General features: G+C 46.7%; 1 protein-coding gene across 1 annotated transcript in view; it reads left to right on the top strand.

The window, feature by feature from the left end:
- Heg1 (heart development protein with EGF like domains 1) overlaps positions 1-16,777 on the top strand; it is a 76,506-nt gene that overhangs the window by 49,934 nt on the left and 9,795 nt on the right. Inside the window, exons 13-15 of the mRNA XM_036203648.1 lie at positions 2,169-2,303; positions 9,778-9,820; positions 10,135-10,172. Coding sequence (XP_036059541.1) covers positions 2,169-2,303; positions 9,778-9,820; positions 10,135-10,172 — 216 coding nt within the window. The remainder of the gene's footprint in view (positions 1-2,168; positions 2,304-9,777; positions 9,821-10,134; positions 10,173-16,777) is intronic.

The following is a 16,777-nucleotide window of genomic DNA, read 5'->3' on the forward strand; positions in this document are numbered from 1 at the left end:
AGCCCTGTCTCTTGGTAATTTTTGAGGAACTAGAGAGGTAGACTAGACAGCAGGTGCTACACACCTGGATTTCGGCATCTGGGCGGCGAGGCTGCTCTGGACATTGGCACTGGCAAGCATGGTTTTCTCTCTTCAGTCCACTGAATGTCCACCTTCCTCCTTCCTCAAAGTTCTTTAGTTCTCATGTCTCCCGAGGTTCAGAGACTGTGGAAATCCCCAGTGGAATGCCTTAGCCTTAGACTCATGTGAGCGCCCATTGTCTGTTTTGATGGATGCCATGCCCGGGAAAGACCATGGGAATTGTGAACACTGAAGATTCACATAACCAGGGATCGATTTAAGTAAGGCTCTGCAAGGACCTGTTGGGTGGCTTTATGAAAATGTCCTTTGAGAAGGCTGAGGAGAACAGCTCCTCATTACAGAGCCAGGACCTGCCCTCCTTGTTCCAACAGGAATCTGATGCTGGGCAGGAAATGGTCGCTTTGGCCTGGCAAGGAATATTTTTGCTAGCAGTCCAGATCAGTGGAGGGGATGGAAGGAAAACTTAACGTTGACTTCCAGAAAATACCTAATCAGACCGGGCAGTTCCCAGACTAGGATGGCCCGGACAACGCTTTGTCCTGGAGGTGCTGCTCTGCTGTCTAGCTGACTGGCAGAGCCTTCAAAGAAGTCGGAGGAGAGGTGGTGGAGACTGAGGTCTTCCCTGGTGCCGGCTTTGCAGTTTGCCTGGAGAGATTTTTTTTTTTTTCCGTTTAAAAGTTTCCCCTTAAATACAAACTTTTTACAATAAACAAAGGAACCCAGATTTAACACGTCAGCTTCCACTGATAAAGACAGGAAGTTCAGGCATGGAGAATTGAAGCTGTACCCTAACTCACCCCGCTGGGACCAGGCAGTCTCCCAGCCTCAGTTCTCAGGACTCTCAAAAGGGGTGGATGCTGGGAGTTCCACGCAGGCTGTCAAGCGCTGGCATCAGCTCCCATCACCAGAACTTGCCCAGACAAGGGTTAATTCTGCAGTGTTAACAACAGGAGCCTTCTGAAGAGCTTGCGGCCTTTTCTTTGAGAGAGAGGAGGGGAGACTATGCCTACAAAATTGACGCCCCCTCTTGATTGTACAATGCACATACTGCCCGTCTAATTGAAGTTGGCTTCCCATGTTGAACTTGCTGTTCACCCCCAACAGCAACAGCACACATCTGTCTTGTTTACCTTGTACATGTGTGGATAAGTTATTAGTCACTATTGAGTTGGTTTCATAATTCTGCTCTTTCTCTGTACCCATTTGCATGAGCCCCTTTGCTTACCTCGGGTGGTAAATTGTATCCTTCATTGTGTTTGCTGTTTAAAACCTCATAAAGGACTAGGTGCCCAGCAGTGGATACTTTTTGATACTAACAAACTGATTCTTCATGGTCCATGAAGTGAATAAAGCCCACAAATGAACATGGAAGTGGCCTTAAAGCTGGCCTCCTCCCTTGCCTGTTTCTGTTTCTTCCGGTGATGGTGTGGTGCCTGATGGGTAGGACACCTGCCCCCACCCCCGCCCCAGCACATGCTCACTGGCTGGTCTCTGTGCTGAATGAACCTCAAGAAATCCCCACTGTAGTGGAAAGACAGCCAGACAAACAGCTTCCTGCAAGCCCCCGGGAATTGGATTACCATTCAAACCTGGCCCTGTGATAAACCTGAAAAAGGCATTGGGGCAAAGCAAACTGCCCTAACACAAGGAGTGGTCCTGGGCCCCTGAGGACACACAGAGCCCAGACATGCTTCCACTTGAGACTGGTCTGGCCAGAACTGGTTGGTTTTGGTCCAAGCTTTCAACTTCCCTAAGAACATGGTCACATTTTCTGGGTTTGTTCCAGCACCCCTACCTGCTCCTACACCCAATCCTTTAACGTGGAGGTTCAGAATACACCACACCAAGACTGCGTTTGTAGGCTGGGCAGTGCCCTCCACTTCTCTACTTTGGTTTCTGCATAGGGAATGCTTATGAATATTTATTTACCGGCGGTGCCCAGGAAACGTGGTAGAGGCCATGCGGAGCCTCTGAGAGGAATACGGCCCCACAGAGACTCTTGGCCTCTCGAAATGACAAGTTCGTGCATTGTTAAAGTGTGGAGAAGACGTTTGGTTTGGTTTCACTGTCTTGTTTTCGCATCCTAGCGGGCAGCTTGTGCAAGCGGAAGAGCCCGGAGTGCGACAAAGAGACCTCCGTCTGCACCGACCTGGATGGCGTCGCCCTGTGTCAGTGCAAGTCCGGCTACTTTCAGTTCAACAAGATGGATCACTCTTGCCGAGGTAGCCACGGGGCCCCAGCAGCCCCAGATGCCTTCCTGAGATAGGCAGGTGCAGTGCCTGCCACGCTGGTGGTCTCTGCGCTGGGTGTGACACTTCTAAATTGAGGGTAACGGGGTCTCGGGTTCTTGCTGTTTGGCTCGCAGCAGGGATGAATACAATATCTCCCTGCACGTATCTCCTGGTGCATGCTGGTCCCGCCAGTTCTATTCAAAAGGAAAGAGAATGGAAGCTATCACAAGGGCCCCTTCTCCTCCCTTCCAGTCAGAAGAATTTAGAAAAATTGTTTGTATCCTCAAAGCTCTGTCTGTTACCTGCTAATCACTAAAGGTGAAAATAACAGGTACAGAGCTGGGTCTTTCAGGGGCCCACTGTGGCTCAGTAGTGAGTGTACTCACTGATGCCCAGGATACCAGGACACCAGGTCAGAGCCACACTCCGCCTCACCAGTTAGGTTTCACATTAAGTAGGCACTTCATTTCTCTGAGCCTGTTTCCTCTTCTTTGAAATGAGTGTGGTGATACTTCATTAGCTACCCTGAGAATGACAGGAAGCTGTGTCTAAAGCTGTGCTCTGTCACCCATAGGGACTTGCTCTTGTATTTATCTGGGTTGTTGTTGGTTTGATGGGTTAACATTCTAAAGATTTCTTGGTGTTTTGGAGAGTAGAAATCTCATTCTGCCAGCCTTTTTTTTTTTTTTTTTTAAGTTTATTTATTTATATTTTATGTATGAGTGCTCTGCATGTGTGCCTGAAGGCCAGAAGAGGGCGCCAGATCCCATTACAGATGATTGTGAGCCAGCATGTGGTTGCCGGGAATTGAACTCAGGACCTCTGGAAGTGCAGCCAGTGTTCTTAACCTCTGAGCAATCTCTCTAGCCTCATTCTGCCAGTCTTTTAGAAGAAGCCGAACACATTCTCTCCATTTAAGACAAAGACCACGCTCAATGAGTGTGATCCAAAAAGTTTGCCTTAAAGTCAACTTTATTCAGACCCAGAGTGAGCAGGACCGTGGGTATGCAGAGGAGCTGGGCCCTGCCTGCCACCCTTGCCCCTGACTGGCTGGGGCCACTCCTTTCTCCTTCCAAGTCAGCAATGTCCTAACTATCTCTTAGACAACCTCCGTCAGAGGTTACATTGGGACAACCTACTTCAATTGTATATGTAGCTTTGAAAGCACAGCAAAGACAGTATAGTGATGTCTGTGTGAGACAGTAAGAGGCATGTATGTATACCATATAAAAACTTGGCAATGTAGAGCTTGAATTACAGCCATTTAGAAAAAAAAAATACACATTTCTCACTCCTCTGTTTACACTGAGATTTGGCCAGATTTGAGAAGACTTGAGGAGAGAGATAAGAAATGGACTCATTTTGTGGCCTGAGCTCACCTGGAACTCAGCATATAGGTAGCTCCGCCCCCGAGCTCATGATCTTCCTGTCTCGGCTTCCCAAAGATTCCAGGCATATGTCACCATGATCCTTTTCAGGTTATCATTTTCAGTTTGTGTGCTTTAAGTGACGCAGGTGCCACCAACCTGTGTTTACCCGGTAATGACTAAGAAACAGCCCAGGATGACCCTGACTAGTGAGGCCCTATCTCAAGCAGTGGTCACTGGCCTCTGGAATGGATTCTGGAGTGCTGTGGACCCTAGCTCTGTCAGATGGGTTAGCCCTGACATCTTCTGGCCACTGGTGTGGGAGCACAGACATTAACAATTAAAAGATGTGTCCTTCCTGGGTTTCTTAGCTTCCCTCCACCAGACAGACATCAATTCTAGCAACCTTTCCCCCTCTTCTGACCAGATTGAGACTAGCATTTTTAAAGGTTTTTGGGGGTGAGGGGGTTGGTTTGTTTTTTTAAAACAGGGTCTCACTATGTAGTCCTGGCTGGTCTTGAACAGAGATCTACCTGCCTCTACCCACTCAGTGCTGGGATTAAAAGCATGTACCATCACACCTGGTGAAATGTTATTTTAATTTTGTGTGTTTGCATGTCTGTGTATGTGCTACATGTGTGCAAGTACCATAGGAGTCTGGAAGAGGGTCCTATCCTCCAAAGTAGGAGTCATGGGTGGTTGGGAGCTAAACTCCTGCCTCCTGGCCTAGCAGTAAATGCTCTCGGTCACTGAGCCAGTCTTCATCTCTTCAGATGACAAGTGCCTTCGGAGTGAAAATTGTATCTAGGATAGGGCTTAGCATGTTGTAAGTAGGGTTCAAGGGTCTACTGAGATGACCATAGGGCATCAAATGTGTCTAAGGGTCACTCTTGACTTAGTGTCCTACAAAGGAGTTATTAAAACTCCACCCTGAACTTTAAGCTTGATTTTGCTTTTTCCCTTAGCAGCAACAGAAACCCAGTGAGGCCATATATGCAAATTCTTGCCACATGTTTTCTGTCCCTAATGCTCTGGGGGACAGAGTCCCTTTGGGGTATGTGTGATGAGGAACTGGGAGGGCCTTTGCTGGCGAGGTTTTCCCTAAGAGTCCTAAGAGCAACACCAGGCACACAGGAATACTCAGTCTTTGACAAATGATGGACACACCCTTTAAAAGATATTTTACATGTACATATTTGTTCCTTTGTTTGTTGTGAATGCATACATGTGGAGGTCAGAGGACAACTTGATGGAGTCTCTTTCCACCATGTGGGTCTTGGGGCTTCAACTCAGGTCATCAGGCTTGGTGGCAGCAAATGTCTTTACCCACTGAACACCAGCTTAGGTCCTTCTGATTACAGAAATGCCGTGCCGTCATGGAGTTAGGACACTTTTGATGCTAAATGAAAATAGCTCAAGCCACCAGCTGGAGTGCATAAGCAGGATGACAGATGGACCTATGCCATGACTGGGTGACAGCCAGGAGCAGAGAGCTCCCACCCAGCAGCTGAGCGTTGGGTGTGTAGACGGATGTAAAAATGTTTTCAGGAAGAAGTGTTCAGAATAGAATACGGGTGACATCAGCCAAAGCAGGTGGAGAGGTGAGCTGTCCCCGTGGAGCACAGTATGAGCCAGAAATCGTCGCTCAGGGGCTTCCCTCACTCCCAAAGTCCCACTGTAGCTTGACACAGAAGCACCGAGCAGGAAGAGGAGCATGAGTGGGGGTGTGAAGCTTTCTGCTCGGGCCAGGAAAAGGCAGGAGCGTTCTGTGTGTTCCGTACAGGAGGCCTTGTTTTCCTAAGGCCAGCAGAGAACTCAAGGTGTCAAAGATGGGGGGATACAGCCTCATCTCCTCTCCAAATAGGATATGATTACACTCTCTTGTTGAATAAAGGGTTTGCAATACCTATTACCTATTGAAAACCCATATAATAAGCCAGGCAGTGGAGAAAGATACTTTTAATCCCAGCAGGTGGATCTCTGAGTTCAAAGTCACTATAGAGTGAGTTTCAGGACAGCCAGGGCTACACAGAGGAACGCTGTCTCAAAAAACCAAAAAAGGGGGTTGGGGATTTAGCTCAGTGGTAGAGCACTTGCCTAGCAAGCGCAAGGCCCTGGGTTCGGTCCTCAGCTCTGGAGAAAACAAAAACAAAAAACAAAAAAGGGGGGGAAAAGTCATATAAAGAAACAAGACTTTTAAATATTAAAAGGGGGCCGGCAGGATGGTTCATTGGGCAGGGACATGGGCCTGATGACCTGAGTTCAATTCCCACATCCCCCCAAATAGCAGAAAAGAACTGACTTCTGAGAGTTGTTCTCTGGCCTCTACTTGTGCCCCATGACATGCACACACCTGCACACAAGTAAACATAAGTAAATACGAACTTGAAAACATACTGACTGGGCAGGGAGAGTGAAATGTAATTCATTTACAAAGTAAATTCACTTGTAAATTACAAATAATTTACAAAAGAAGAAACACAAACAGCAGTAACTATTTTTAAAATGTGCTCGGCATCACTAGTCATCAGGGGAAAGCAAATTAAAACTACTTTGAGATAGCACCTCACCCCACTTAGAATGGCTCACATCAACAAATCTGACCACTAGTGTGGAGACAGGAGCCCCTATTTCCTGCTAATAGGGGTATGAATCAATACATGAGTATGGAGTCAGTTTGGAAATTCCCTAAAAGACTAAAAATAGAACTACATGAGTCAGCTGTTTCGCTGCTGGCTTCCACCTGGAGAACCCCATGCCCTGCCAGAGAGATGTTCACACACCCATGTTTATTGCTGCTCTATTTACGAGGAAATGAAACCAACCTAGATGTCCATCAACAGATAGATGATAAAGATGTGGCCCAGATACAAAAATGAAATGGAACATTAATTCGGCTATAAAGTAACATGAGAGCATGAAATTTCCGGGAATGAGAGAGAGTTAGAAGGTATAATATTAAGCAAGCTCACCCAAATTCTGAAAGAAAAGAAAATGGCCTGTAATGTAGACATGTATGCATGCCAACAGCTGTACGTGTGGGTGTAGTAAAACATTTAGAAGACCTAGGAAGGATTACACCAGATAATAAGGAGAGTCCGAATGAAGGAAAGGACGTGAGTCTTGAAAAAGAACATAAGGCTAACTATTTTTCTAGTTTCAACCGTGTCATAAGTTTTTTTCTTTTTTTGTGGTGGATAAGTATATAGAAAGCAGGCCTGGCTGTTAAAGTGTAAAACCCTAAAAGAAGCCAGGCGGTGGTGGTGCACACCTTTAATCTCAGCACTCGGGAGGCAGAGGCAGGTGGATTTCTGAGTTTGAGGCCAACCTGCTCTACAGAGTGAGATCCAGGACAGCCAGGGCTACACAGAGAAACCCTGTCTCAAAAAACAAACAAACAAACAAAAATAAAAACAACAACAACAACAAAAACCCTAAGCGAAGCTTTCGTATTATCATTCTGTTTGTTGAGATGTATAGAATTTGGGGCAGGGTAAGTGTGTATTTGTGTGGGTGGCTGAGTGGTGTTTTGTTTGTGAGTTCATCACAATAAAATGATTTTCTTTTTTGAGACAGAGTCTCACTATATAGCTCTGGCTGCCCTGGAGCTTGCTATATAGACCAGGCTGCCCTCAAACTCGTGAAGACCCGCCTCTGTCTCCAGAATGCTGAGATTAAAAGTCACCACACCCTACTAAGATGAATTTATTATTATTATTATTATTATTATTATTATTGTTGTTGTTGTTGTTATTGTTGTTATTATTATTATTATTATTATAAAATCGCAGATTTGGCTGGTTAGGTATGGCATGGGGGATTGGGGAGAGAAAGGGAATGGGCATAGTGTCACATGCCTGTGACCTCAGCCTTGGGAAGCTGAGGAGTTCGGAGTTGAAGGCCTGCAAATGTACATAGTTAAGGGGTAATTCAGACTGAAGGGGGAAACTGGCTGCTTTGTTGAGGCTGAAAGGAAAGTGAACGTATAGAGAGCTAACAAGTGTATTTGCTGAGGTAAACCATACACTCAAGACCTAAGCTCAGATACTAATGCCAAACCAGCAAGATCATGGCTTTGAAAGGAGTCAGAGCACGTAAAGCAAAGCACCCTGGTGGTCCAGGAGACTCCCACCCTATCTTTTGAGGCATTGAGACCCACAAGAAGTTTCTCTGGGCATGCTCACTGAGAGGTTACTGTGGTATCGTAGCAGTGTGGTCCATGGCATCCTGCAACAGATGATGCCTTAGGGCTTTCTTGTGGCTGCTGCCTAAGGTAAACAGCCCGGAGTGCGTGAGTCTGTAACCCAGGAAAGTGAGTCTGCGGAGCCCGCTGTGTATTCATGGCCCTCTAATGACGTGGTGAGATCAGTTTCAGGTTATCTGAACAGTGTTTTTTAAACTGTATTCCACAAAACTATTGCAGTTAATGGATGATGTTTGACAGTAAAATGAATGGATGCTAGAAATATTTAGCTTCTAGCATTAAAAACATAAAGAAGAAAAACATCAAGCACATCTACCCAGTTAATACTGTAATGCACAAACTCATGGCAGAACACAGGAAGTCTGTGAGAGCTCCTGTCCCAGCCGGCAGGGTTTGTACCCCACATCCCATTCCCAGCCCATGCTCACCTTTGCCACTCACAACTCTCTCTATGGTGTCTCCACTGTCTGCTCCCTGTTGGCAGGCAGCTGTACATCCTGTGATTTTTTTCTTTTGGTCTGATCTCTTATGTGATGTGTATCAGGCATTAATCATGAGTCAAATTTTTATCATTCCTTGCAGCAAGGAATTTGTGTCCGGGGCCATTTTTCATTGTCTGCTCTCATCCATGTATGCATTACCATTGCTGGTGTTTGTCTGAGTTATTGGAATGTTGAAAGTATCCTGTGATCAGACAAACTTGAGAATGGCTGACCCAGGAGAAGAGCTGGGCCTTAGCCTATCCAGGGGGCCCAGAGCTGTACCACCAGAGGGTTCAGCTGACTCAGGAGAAGAGCTGGGCCTTAGCCTATTCAGGGGGCCCAGAGTTGTACCACCAGAGGGTTCAGCTGACCCAGGAGAAGAGCTGGGCCTTAGCCTATTCAGGGGGCCCAGAGTTGTACCACCAGAGGGTTCAGCTGACCCAGGAGAAGAGCTGGGCCTTAGCCTATCTAGGGGGTCCAGAGCTGTACCACTAGAGGGTTCAGCTGACCCAGGAGAAGAGCTGGGCCTTAGCCTATCTAGGGGGTCCAGAGCTGTACCACTAGAGGGTTCAACTAACCCAGAAGAGCTGGGCCTTAGCCTATCCAGGGGGCCCAGAGCTGTACTACCAGAGGGTTCAAATCTTTGTTCTTGGCAAGCTGAAAATTAGGACACATCTAGATACATGTTGAGAGAGACCAGCTCCCTCTCTTTCCCCCAGGGTACTCTTGAGGAGGAAGAAGTGAGAAGTTCGTAGATAGAAATAGAGAGAGGAGAGAGACAGGTAGAAACACAGGGTAGCTCAGGAGAGCCTGGGTCCTAATCCACCAGCCCCTGCTGTCTCTACTAAAGGGCTTTTAAAGGAATGCAAGGGGTGGAGCAAAAGACACACCCGGCCTCCAGCACAGCCAAGTGCAGGCCATCCCAAGCACCTGGTGACCATGCACGTGGTCAAGCCATCTCCTAATGCAGCTGTGTAAAACAAGCTCAGCTCTCACTAGGAAACCTTTGTGGGCTCCCACAACATCTAGGATCTCTGGCACAGATTATACAGCAAGCAGTCACTTATGAAAACCTGAGCATCGACCAGGACTGTGTTCCAGAGGGTGTCATCCACAACACTTCTCCCTCCTGATGGAAGAGGGCTAAGATATACCACCGCCTCTAAGAAACCATAACTATTATTATTCTCTCATAACCCTCTTTTTACTGATAGGGAACTGAGCCACACTGAGGTCAAGGAGTTTCTTGATCACTTTAAGAATTGAGGTGACAACAGTTCAGGTCAAGATATAGATAATTTTAAAACTTTTTTGCTTCTGGAATATTCTTGTGGGCTTCCGGGTGACTGGTGTTTAATTCAATGTGAGTTTTGGTTCTGTGGACCCTCATGGATTTTTCTTTCCTCTTTCAGCATGTGAAGATGGATATCGGCTTGAAAATGAAACCTGCATGAGGTGGGTTCCCAGTTAGCTTTTTCTGATGAAGTTTTTAAAAACTACCCTAAAAGACAGACCACCCAGGTAGATGGTGGTGGCGCACATTTTCAATCCCAGCACTCAGGAGACAGAGGCAAGTGGATCTCTGAGTTCGAGGTCAGCCTGGTCTACAGAATGAGTTCCAGGATGGCCAGGGCAACCCAGAAAAACAAAACAAACAGACAGACCATCCTAATAAGGAACCTATCCTAAGTAAAGAAATTTCTCATATGCGTTGCTTCGTTACGGCTTTTGAGATCTGAATGTGAGTCTCTTTTGTCTCTCATCTACAGTTGCCCATTCGGCCTTGGTGGTCTCAACTGTGGAAACCGTAAGTATGCCGAAGTGGAGAATTGTGGCCAGGTGGGGCCTGGCCTGCTGACAGCTTCCTCTTCTCTCCATTGTGTGCTTAAGTCCTGTGCTGAGTGTGTGAGAAAAACAGAGAGTATGCCCTGCAGAGTGCTTTCCCAAGCTCAAATTCTAGAGAAGAAACAAACACCCTTGCACAGCTCCGCCTATGCTGTGAGCATGCTAAGTCAGGCGTAAGGTGGGAGGCGCAGAGCAGAGCCCACACCTGAGGGAGAATCCAAGATACTCAGGAGTGTTTCTTGTAAAATAACGGAATTGGAGGGAGGTTTAGAAAGACTTTGGGCAGATGGGGGTTGGGGGTGGGAGTGGTGGGAGGGCGGAGAGGGAGTAGGAAGGATGTCCCAGAGCTGGGCGGGGGGCACCATTTAGAGTCTTGGGGCAGCCACAGATCCATGGTGTTTTGGGTACAGTTTGTAAGTGGGTGTGCCCAGATTATGGAAGGAAAAACAGACGGGAAGTACAGCATTAGGTTTGCAAAGTACACAGGAAGTTCCTAGCAATCTGGGCACGGGAGAGTTATGTGATTGGGGAAAGCCATTGAGACTGCAGTGAGCAAGAGGGAGTGTAAGTAAGAGTCAGGAGACTCCAGTGGAGTGCCAGCTGGGGACAAGGACCAGCCTCGGAAGTCACCTGCTACCAGGCGGAATCTTACTCCCCGAAGTAAAGCTCAACGTGGTCAGGGCTGACGGTGCGGCCAGCGTGATCCAGTCCCTTCTGAAGAGCAGTTTCAGGCATCTTTCAAGATGGAAGTTACCTTCAAAATTATGAAATAAACTTTGTGATACAGGAAATGGTAAAGTAGAAGAATAGCAATTAAGACAGTTTCGGGTAGCTTTGCCTCCTCTTGTACGGGTGAATGTGCGAATGGTAAATATCTACGTTTTGCCAGTTTGGAAGTAGACATGATTTTTATTCCATGGGTGTTAGGACTCCCCAGTTGGGAACCGGGCAGCGGTGGCGCACACCTTTAATCCCAGCACTCAGGAGGCAGCGCCAGGCAGATCTCTGTGAGTTCGAGGCCAGCCTGGTCTACAAAGCAAGATCCAGGACAGGCTCCAAAGCTACACAGGGAAACCCTGTCTTGAAAACAAAAACAAAAACAAAAACAAACAAAAGGACTCCCTGGTTGCCATTTCCCTCTGTATACCCCACTTTTTATGTCTTCAGTGTGCACATCAAGCTTAGCTTAGCCTTTCTCCCCACCCTATCTTTTTATGGTTTTGTTTTTGTTTTTTGAGACAAAGTCTCTATATGTAGCCCTGGCTGTCTTGGAACTCGCTCTGTAGACCAGGCTGGCCTTGAACTCACAGAGATGCTCCTGCCTCTGCCTCCTGAGTGCTGGGTTCTAGATCTTTCTAGTTTTGTGTTCAGGAGAATAGCTGCCATTCGGGAAGGTAGTATTGCATGTGTCCATGTGGGTTATGTGCTGTTGCTGGTTTTTTTGTTCGTTTGTTTGTTTGTTTGTTTGTTTGTTTGAAATGACTGGCTATTGCTACTGTCTGTCTAGGAAATGCAAACCCTGCATCCATTTACTCTCTCAGCTCTTTTTTTTTTTTTTTCTGAGACAGGGTCTCTCTGTGTAGCTTTGCGCCTTTCCTGGAACTCACTTGGTAGCCCAGGCTGGCCTCGAACTCACAGAGATCCACCTGGCTCTGCCTCCTGAGTGCTGGGATTAAAGGCGTGCGCCACCACCAGCCTGGCTACTCTCTCAGCTCTTATGGTGAGAAAGTCATCAAGTCTATTTGTTTGTGGAGGTCTTAAAAATAACCAGGATTTCTCTCAGGTCCCTGAGACCACTTTTCCCTCCCCTTTTATCCAAGTCCAGCAGACACCTGCCTGGATTATTGGCTCTAGCCCACTTCAGGAACGGATACTGACAGTTTATGGTTAAACTGTGGTGACTTTGATAGAGTTTCAAGGTAGCGTTATTAAACATTTTATGGTAGCTGATAAAAATGTTATGACTTATGACAACATGTGAAATGACACTCGTTGTACATGCCTCAGCAGCACACACTGAGAGACACTTGCCACCTGGCTCTTTATCTGAGGTCTGGAGCCAGCCCTGGGTGTTGGTCATGGAGTTGGGGGCACCTGGACGTCTCCCCCTTGGTGATGAAAGCCCCCAAGGAAGTCATGTATTTTATACCACCCATCCTGGGGGCTGTCACCCAAGCTGATTTTGGGTTTCCCTCTTTTAGTTCTGAGATGTGATCTTACTATATATAGGCCAGGCTAGCCTCAAACTCACCATCATCCTGCCTCTGTCTCTCAAGTACTAGGTTTACCAGCGTGCTCTCCCATGCCTGGTCTATTGATTTTCTGTAGGCAGGAAATATCTCTGGTTAGATTTCTTGGCACATTCTGTTCTCAACCCCAGTGAAACAGATAAGCCAGCTTTTCCCAGCCACATGCATGACCTTGAAGTTCTCTTTTCCTGCATTCCTGGCTGTCATCCAGTTTCAGTATATTCCAGGCATAGGCATCGTCTGTGTTCTGCATTTCGAAAGGCTCTTGCTGGCTTTCTGGCTTTGCCCAGGTTCTACTCATTGCTTTTCCTATAAAATACCCTTCAAAGGGATAGAATGAATCATCCTCAAGGCTTTAGTCCCCAAGGACACGCAGGCCACCCACACCCAAAGCTCAGGGCTCCCACCACCTTATCCTTCTTCTTTCCATGGAAACTTTGTCTCTGTCCCCCATGTTCCAACGATTGTGTCTTCTCCTGTTGTCTAGAATTCTTCCCCAAAGTGTGACAGACCTGTCCCTGTTCTTTGCTGTTTTCTTAGACCTCATGTCTCTTTTGTTGCTTGAACTTCATGTTGGGTCCTCTGCACTATATATATCTAACATATCTCCCATACTAGCCTAAAACTTACTTTGTAACTTAAGATGCCTCAAATTCACAATCCTCCTGCTTCAGCCTTCCAAAGTGCTGGGATTACAGGCATGTGCTACTATGCCAGCCACTTTGTTCTCTTTTTAAAATTTTTACTTTGTCATAGCATAGAATGATGTAAAATCATTGATTTTCCCTTTTTGAACCCCAAGTCAATTAGAGTATAGGTATAAGGTAAGGAAAGAGGAGGAGTACACCATCCATTACCCATTGTACACCACACACCATCTCTGTGAGGACCAGCAGCCCCAGTTAGCAGGGAAAGAGAAGGATGTACACCATCCATCACCATTGTACACCACACACCGTTTTCGTGAGGACCAGCAGCCCCAGTTAGCAGGCACCTACTAGACACAATTTCAGCTCTCCTTACTCCTTACACCTATGAAATCAGAATCTGGAAATTTACCCAACTCAGCAGCTTGCTTGTATGTTCTATTGCATACATCCTACAGCTTGAAGAACACGCATCATCCATGTGAATGTGCATCTCTTTTTCAAGGAATTGGACTTCACTGGATGTACTATTTTGTAACCTATTTTTCTAAACTTTTAAAATTAAGATTTTATTTGATGTAAATGAGTATTTTCCCCCACATATGTGTACAATGTGTACCTGGTGCCTACAGAAGCCAGAAGAGAGCATTGGAGCCTCTAGAACTGGAGTTATAGATGATTGTGAGCCACCATGTGGATGTTGGGAATTGAACTCTGAAGAGCAGCCAGTGCCGAGCCATCTCTCCAGCCCTGTAACCTGTTTATAACTGTGCAGTGTTTTCATTTCTATGCTCTTATTACGTCACTTTGGATAGTGCTATACTGTTTTGTGCTATAATTTACTTAAGTGATCCTATAATTTACTTAAGTGCATCGTCCCTCTGGTGACCTTTTTTATGGGCTCATCCTCTAAGCCATTTCTCTGATTTATGGCCACTGTTGCCTCATGACTGTAGAACTCACATGGTGGTTCCAGATTAGTTTCTTACCACGGACAGACATTCTTGTCCATCCCTCTTTTGTACACATTCCACATGCCCCCCCCCCTTTTTTTTTTCAAAGCCTCTGGCTCAACAGAGGTCTCTTCCAAGTGTGTCTTTTCAAGCCATCTTTCTGTCTGCAGTCTTCTCCAATGAACTAGAGCATTCCACCTAACGATATCGCCCCACTGTCTTCCACCCACAACCTGGTACACAAAGACCTTTTCTCTCTGCTCTCCCTGTTGTCGCATGGGGCTGCATGGAGATGCAGGTCAGAGGAAGTGCAGGAGTCACTCAGTGCAGTTGTCCAGAACGACACGAAACTCTTAGGAGGAAGGAACGATCGGTAATCACAATCCAGAAGTCAGAGCAAGCAGTCATTCCGATGGCCTCAGCTGGCTTCCTTTCCCATCATAACGTGGGGGAAGCAGGGCTTGGGGGAGGAGAACCCTAGTCTGTGTTGGGTATCCCTGTGGCCTGGTGAGGTGGAAAGGAGAGGAACCCCAGCAGAGAGTGAGAGTCCCATGAAAATCATTATAATGCCGTCAGTAGGCACTGGGTAGGTTCACACGTAGCCTGGAGACTTGGGAATTGGGAAACTTCAGAGGAAGGAAAGGAAGGGCCTTGAGCAGAGATGTCAGAAGATGGGGAGACTTCAAAGACACACCTCTGACCTTCTGTGCTTAAGCACTGAATGAGTTTTAAAAGAAAACCAATAAGGCTCTGTTGCATGGTTTTAAAGGAAGAAAGTGTGTCCTTTTTAACAAAAGTTAAAAAAGTTCTTTTGGAGTAAAAGGCTGGTGAGCTCAAGCAAAGTTTATTAGAAGGACTTGTCGTGGGGCCCAGGGGTCAGGCATGGTAGGAATCGTTGGAGTGGGTCTGAGCTTGCAGAGCGCCTCCGAGTGTGACTCCGCCCCCTCTCTGCTTTTACCTGGGGTGGCTGTCCACAGGTTTCCTTCCCTTCCCAGACCACGTGGTGGAAAACAGAGTCCCCATACAGCTCTTGAGTGTGTGTGAAAGAGAAAGTTCTCTCTGTTTTCCACTTGAGTGTGGGTCATGTATGCATTCCTCATCAGCTGTGGCCAAGGATGTCAACATGAGTGAGCACCCCCACTGCAGAGGGAGGGAGGAAGACGTTCTCAGAAGAGGGGGGCTCTACAGACAATGGGTTTCTTCCAAACAACCGTGTAACCAAAGCAAAGAGCTCCTGAGGAAGAGGGAGGCCCAGAGTGGGTCGGTTTGGTGAAAAAATACAAGCAGAGATCCAGCCTCAAGCTGAGAGGGTGGTGGAAGAAGCCATTGCTGGGGAGGCCTGAGGACCCCAGCTTCATCTGGCAGCATCTCCTCAGACTAGAGAACACAGGACAGACAGATGGTATCTCTGTATCTAATCCTGCAAAGTTAGAGGTAAACGTGATAGTTGGCATTGGGGAACAGAGGCCCCATGAAGCTCTGTGGCTCAGAAACCTAAAGTCAGTCTTTGCACCCAAAGGATCAGTTGAAATGATCCTGTAAGACAGCCCTGGGTAGAGATGGTGAAGGGTATGTGAGATCTCTTCTCCTGTTTATTTTTATCATTATTTTCTTTATTTAAACATTTTAATTAGCATATAAACTTTCAGGTTTCACGATGGCATTTTCAAACAATTATTTTATGTTAATTCTTCTTACCCTACTGAAACCCGAGGTAAAGCCTTTCTGTCCTGATTGCCTAGTCCCAAATAATCATTCAGAGGCTTGTATTAATTATAAATGTTTGGCTGATGGCTCTGGCTTATTACTAGCTAGCTCTTATACTTAAATTAACCCAGTTTTATTCATCTATGCATTGCCATATGGCCCATGGCTTACCAGTTCTCTGATGTGTTGTTCCTCGGGTGGCTGGATCACATCTGCCCGACTGCACCCTCCTTCTCCCTGTATCTCCATTTGGCTTTCCCACCCAGCCTTATTCTGCCTGGCTACAGGCCAAATCAGCTTTGTTTATCAACCAGTGAGAGCACCACATATTCATAGCATACAGAAAGACCATCTCACAGCACCCTACCTGCCCTCTGAGTACCCTTCCACCTCCCCACAGCCTCCTTCGCTCAGGTCACGTGTGTCCTGTGCCCCCCACCCCCACTCAGCTCCCTTTTTTCCCCTCCATGGTCTCCTTTCTAGTGTTCTAACTCCCGCCCATCCCATTCAAGCATGTTCATATAAACACTGCAAGCTAGGTTCCAGAGATCCGAGTCTGGGTTACTAAACTTGGTCCACAGTGAATGTCTTTAAAAGAAAAGGGGAGGAAGTATGTGATAGTTGGTCCCTCAAGGGAAAGAAGGGGGACCAAGTGAGATTTTATTGTTTACTTAAAAAGCTATCCAACCGAGTAGGATGGCACATGCTTGTAATTCTAGTACTTGGAAAGTTGGAGCAGGATGATCGTGAGTTTGAGGCCAGCCTGGGCTACATAGTGAGTTCCAAGCTACCCTAGGCTATATAACCAGAGTTATTCCCTCCCCCTCACTGTCTGCCTTCTACTCTCCTGTCATTGTGTGTGTGTGTGTGTGTGTGTGTGTGTGTGTGTGTGTGTGAGAGAGAGAGAGAGAGAGAGAGAGAGAGAGAGAGAGAGAGAGAGAGAGAGAGAGAGAGAGAGAGAGAGAGAGAGAGGGATTTTAATTTAGATTTAATTTAGATTCTCAGTGTGAG

Source organism: Onychomys torridus, chromosome 12 (assembly GCF_903995425.1).
Source record: "Onychomys torridus chromosome 12, mOncTor1.1, whole genome shotgun sequence".
Lineage (NCBI taxonomy): Eukaryota > Metazoa > Chordata > Mammalia > Rodentia > Cricetidae > Onychomys > Onychomys torridus.